This window comes from Cydia strobilella, chromosome 1, assembly GCF_947568885.1.
Source record: "Cydia strobilella chromosome 1, ilCydStro3.1, whole genome shotgun sequence".
NCBI classification, from domain to species: domain Eukaryota; kingdom Metazoa; phylum Arthropoda; class Insecta; order Lepidoptera; family Tortricidae; genus Cydia; species Cydia strobilella.
The window spans coordinates 16,172,165-16,178,164 of record NC_086041.1 but is presented as its reverse complement, the minus strand read 5'-3'; the positions used below and the strand labels follow the sequence as shown (position 1 = coordinate 16,178,164).

At 35.5% G+C, this 6,000-nt stretch overlaps 1 protein-coding gene across 1 annotated transcript in view; it reads left to right on the top strand.

Moving 5' to 3' along the window:
* The first annotated feature begins 853 nt into the window (after positions 1-853).
* The window catches only part of LOC134746643 (apoptosis-resistant E3 ubiquitin protein ligase 1), a 140,733-nt gene continuing 135,586 nt past the window's right edge, over positions 854-6,000 (top strand). The window contains exon 1 of the mRNA XM_063681134.1: positions 854-1,131. Coding sequence (XP_063537204.1) covers positions 966-1,131 — 166 coding nt within the window. The 5' untranslated portion in view covers positions 854-965. The remainder of the gene's footprint in view (positions 1,132-6,000) is intronic.

Here is a 6,000-nt window from a genome sequence, read left to right as displayed (position 1 = left end):
AGTTTGTTTTTTAGGAACTCGTGTGCAAAGAATACAATACCTACTGATACTCACTCTCATGTGTCTGTCTATCCGTGTATCTGTCACACCCGATTTGCTCCGAAACTATTATATCGATTGAGCTGAAATTTGGTACATAATATAATATGTAACTCAATAACCCAAAGACAGACTTGTCAACGTGACATCATCAGTCATCATCTCATCATCCTCCCAGCGTTGTACGCATATTGCCACGGCTCACTTGGGGAGTCTGAGGTTCGTTCGGCAACCTAATCCCATGAATTCAACCCAGAACCCCCATAAGAATAGGCTGTTACTGAACCGGTGAGCTCCATCTTAGGATGGCCTAAGGTCTTCACTTTCCATCAGGTGTGACTAGGGCCAATCGCCCATCAGTTTATAATAATAAAAAAATAAGAGTGCTCCCAAGTGCATATTTATAGATGCACACTTCAATTTAAAGGGCAGGAAAGTAATCAACACAGCCCTTGGAATAGGTTTCAACTGACAAGTTGATCATAAGTACCTAAGTAGTTAACATTTTTCGCTATCCACTACCTTTTCCACAGTTTTACCTATGCGTTTATATAATTGCTGGCAGACCAACTGCAACTCGACTGCAATTTGTATGGGAACTGCGGAACTGCACACCAATTGCAACGCCGACGTGCAGTTCCTATACAAGTTGCAGTCCGTCTGTACCGGCCCTCAGTAGGAGTAGGAGCTACGAATTCAATCGATCGATCATTATTTCCGCAATGTATCGCAAATCGGTGACGTTTGGAGAGACCATTATTGTTACTTATCTGCCGTCTACTTAAACGTAGAGTTTTGTTGAACTGTCAATGCTATATTATTGATCCGCATTTCCGAACGTTAATCGAATTGTCAAAAACTAATTTGTACCTTTCTCGTTTGTTTACTTACAAAAACATTAAAATTATGACTAAAGATTCTCGATAATGCCAAAGCGGATGCAATACTTCGGTACTGTATTCTTTCTGTGTTCGTTAACTTACTTAACAAACGTTGTGCTGACCGAGATTTTTGAGGACGAGACGGCGCAAGTGGAAGAGTGGCTGGACCAGAACGATTTTGGCGAATACAAGAAATTATTTAAGGAATATGGTGAGTAATTATACTAAATTACGGCTAAAATTATGGAGATTTATAAGTAGTCAGTTGTAAGTATGTAGAGTTGTTACTTGAAAAGTAATTTATCTATTATTCAGACCAATCGCCGCGCTTCGTATCGCACTCTGTTATGCCACAAACAAATGGAAGGGAAAGTTGTTACTGTTGTTAGCTATCGCAGAATATTAATGATACCATGTACATTCCTAGAGTCAAGACAAATAAGATTGTCTAGTGAATACACTTAACAGAAGGATTTAATTTCTTGAGATTCTTGAGTTTTTTACTACTTATATTATTATAAATATTACAATAATCACTTGAGGATTGCCTCATCTTCCTTTTTTTTGTACCTAGTTCCAATTGTATTTCAACTAGAGCCATGATAATGCAGTTCTTTATGAAAATGGTGTGTAATGTAAAATTTAGCATATTTTGACATCTTTCAGTTTCTTAACAAATGTGTGCTGGTTACCCACAGCATCTTTCTTATCTGAAATGCAATCATCATATCAGCCAAAAGACGTCCACTGCTGGACATAGGCCTCCCCCAGGGATCTCCACAATGACCGGTCTTGTGTTGCTCTCATCCATTGGCTCCCCCCGACCTAAAATGCAAGTTTTGTGTTTAATACCAAATTATTGTCTAGAAGGCAAACAGTGTAAAAACTTCTCTCTTATTTATTAAGATGAGGCTTGTTGTAGGATGTATATAATATGTATTCAATATAGGCTGACTTCTGAAAAGTATTGCTTCTATAAAAATCTTGTTATTAAAAAAATCCTCCAAATTTAGGATTTTCATGTTCTATGAGTGAGGTGGCACTCTATGATTCGAGGTAGTTATTATAACCATTGATAGTATACATATCCTTTACAGCCCTACATGCCCTACATGAAAATTTGAGGGACATGGTCATGGTTTCCCTTTTCCCATACAAGGGTTGCTAAAGAAAAGAAAATTAAAATATACAGGGTGGCTAAAAAGTAAGTGCATTCCCATTGCCAGGAAGGCTTTGGTATTATACTGAGCAACTTTTACAATGGGATTTCGGGGTTGGTCCCATAGTAAAAGTTGCTCAGTAAGTATAATCCCAAAACCTCCCCGGCAACGGAAATGCACTTATTTTTTAGCCACTGTGTATATATTCCTAAATCAAAATTCGAGGATCATTTTGTGTATGTAATGATAATAATGAGTAGAAGCTATTTCAAGCAGAGGTACATTATATATCTAATTTTTAAGTAATAGATAAAGCTTATCCCTTTGTCTGGAAAATTCCTGTATAAACTGGAATATAGTAGGAATAAATAAAATTTCAATAAATCAAAAATATATAGGCCTAAAGGTTATGATTCTGGTTATGAGGCTGCTCAAAGAGGCTTTTATGCTAGTACTAATACTAGGCTACAGTATGGGGTTCTTCAAAAAAGGAGTGTACAGGTTTTTAAAGGGTCGGCAATGCGGGTGTAATATCTCCGGTGTTGCAGGCGTCCATAGGCTACGGTAACTGCTTACCATCAGGCGGGCCGTATGCTTGATTGCCACCGACGTGGTATTAAAAAAAACTCCAATAAAAAACTACACTTATTGACAAATGACAATTTAGTTACCTACTTTGTTAGTGGCCAATGCCCTAGTTAAGGTGCAGTGGGTTCAGCCAGCAGAGTTTAAAAAAACCAGCCAAGTGCGAGTAGGACTCGCGCACTAAGGGTTTCGTACCATTACGCGAAAAACGGCAATAAAATCACGTTTGTTGTATGGGATTTACTTAAATATTTATTATACCACTTAAATATTTATTTGATTCTGTTTTTAGTATTGGTTGTTATAGCGGCAACAGAAATACATAATCTGTGAAATTTTCAACTGTCTAGCTATCACGGTTCATAAGATACAGCCTGGTGACAGACAGACAGACAGCGGAGTCTTAGTAATAGTGTCCCGTTTTTACCCATTGGGTATAGAACTCTAAAAATATGGTATGGTTGCAAATAAATTAATTAGTAATATTCCTAGCCTTTCTCTATGTAGTAACTTCATCGATTCGAGACCTGATTTCTTGACTTTTCGCGCGAAAATCCCGAACATAGGTCTAAAACGCACCTTAAAAATTTGTAACAATTTTTGCGCAAACGCTAATAATATGAAAATTGTTTATAAAAATGAACAAATTTTATTTTTGTTCATACATTCATCGATTACTTTTTTTTTGTTAAACTTACAAAACATTAAAATTCAAATCCATGACATCGGCGATCCCGGGCACGCAACGCACAGTCATCTCGCTCTCGCTTACGCTCAGTGAGAGTGAGAGAAGAGCCGTTGATAAAATATTATTACTTATTGAAGTAAAATAAAATAATATACCGAGAAAAGAAAGCGATAGTGACGATTGATATATGTATGGATGTCGTAATTATTCAGTGTTCTATTATTTGTCGATTTTTTTCTTAGTTGAAATTCTTATTTGATTTAATTCTGCAGCGTTTTCTGCTTTTTGGGTCTTTCTGTAGTGCTTTGTATCTAAACAAGTCAGTAATTTAGCTAAATAAATACTAAAACGTTGAGGAACACTGGATAACAGGATTAAGTCATAAATGTGATAATCATACTGAACACGAACGTACCTACAATGATTTACTTATTTCCTATTATTTCTCTGTTCCATTTTATTTATCATATACAAATATAAATTGTATATCAAAGGTCGCTGGTTTAAGTCCTGCGGGTGCGGTGAATTTTTCCTTTAATACATATTTTTCTTTGTTATTAGGTAGGTATGTTTTGCATATTTAATTAGGGTCCACGCGCAATGGATCGAAATTGGCATGCACGATGCACGTAAACAAAAAAAATACTTGCCGTTATTTTTATAACGAAAAGTGTCACTGAATTGCTTTATGTACGAAAATATATAGCTGATTAATTTCCGATACAACACAAAATACCTACTCCGTTCTCTTTGCTAAACTATTTATGTAACGATATGTCTTAACAAAAAAAAAAACACCTAATCAGGTGAAATGTCCTGCCGACAAAACGCGTCGTTTAATACCAGCCTTACACCAATAGACACGACGATTTCTCAATCCAGAATTGACTTTATGTTCTCCACAAAACGTTTGCTTCATTGATGAGCAGTTAATTGTGGGGCACTCTGCGAATCTGATACGTCCCGGGCCGGTTTGACCATTCAATTTAATCCGACTCAGATCCATCATAATAACGCCCGCTACCATGAGATCAATTAAAAATATCATCAGGACTAATTCGCTTTGTGCTCCTATAGGAGCGATGATTATAATCAAATTAATTAAGGATGGGATGATCCTTTCCTACGAAAGGATATAATACTTATATGTATTAAATCGGTTAACAGTAAAGTCAATACACCACCGTTGTATTAATGAGGAACAGGATAAATAAAATACACATTATCTTAAACTAGGTAGGTACTTGGTACAAGTCACGGTACATAATTACATATACTGTGACTGCTACCACACCGTACAGAGGCTATTAGACCTGTACCAATAACTTCTGAGGTTATAAGAATATTAATGTTGCTTATTTTTTATATATAGTTTCCAGACCATATACTAAACCTAAAAATAATATTTTGTGTCATCCTAGGTATTTGCTTAGGTAGAAATTTAGGTATTTCTTTTTTCAATCAGCATTCTGTAAAAAAAATATTAGAGACGAAATTCTTTGTTTCCCTGTAAAGGCAAAGTGGCTTCCGACGTACACACGCATTTTGTGTCATTTTCATCCACGGCTATAATGGCATTTAATAAATACCTAATATTGATCCTAAAACGCCTAAAAAAATATTAGAGTCGATAAGTGAAGTGTTGTACTTTACAGAACATTGTTATATGTTATTCAAACAAATCTGTGTCAAATTCATCCACCGCTTTTATTTAAAAAAATTTTTTTTCTAATTAACACCCTGTATCTGCCACAAAAAAAAATTCATATTATTAAGTTTACGTCTACAATATTATAATACCACATTGAGACATCATTCATAATTTGGGTCATTTTGATCCACGGTTTTTTACTATCTGGCAAAATAAAACTCAATTGAGCAAGAAGGGCGTGCGCGGGGAAGGGTACCTACGCGGGTGGGGTGCTTATTATACTTGCCGCAATATCAGCTGGCGACTGAGATCTTAATACTATCTCCTTTACCCTTGTTAAGACCAACCAAGAGTGAAAGAGATGGCATTATGAGCTGTCTCGCCACTTAGTTTTGCGATACAGTGTATTTATTTCATTCGGAGGCATAATTACATTGTCTTATCAATCTTACCGTAGTAGGTATATAAATATAATTAAAAATAAACTGTAGGCTGCACTCCTCATACTGACCAACATTTGTGACGTTCATAATCAAAAGGTACCAATTTCTCTGACAGGTTATTTGTATAAAGATATAATCAAATTTCGTCTTTATGGTAAACGACAAAGTGGTACCTACCTTTTGATTGAGAATGTCACATCAGCGACTTAAAAAATACTTTTGTTTCGATTTTTAGTAGACTTTTTAAGTTTATTTTAAGACGCAATTTATTGCGATTTTTGTTATGTTTAAGCGTGGCAAGCAACATTAATTACAATGATGATGATGTTCATTAAATACAATATTTTTTCATACTATACTGAACTGTCACCCTATACATGAGAATGAACAGCGCCCTCTTGACAATGATCATATATTACTGATAGTATATACATATAGGCTTTAATATGTGTCATAATTTAGTAGTCCCCTTTGTGGATTCTAAGTTTCCGAGTTACAGCAGTTTAGTCAAAGCGTTTTTTTTTTAAATATAAATTAAGGGTTGAATAAAGAG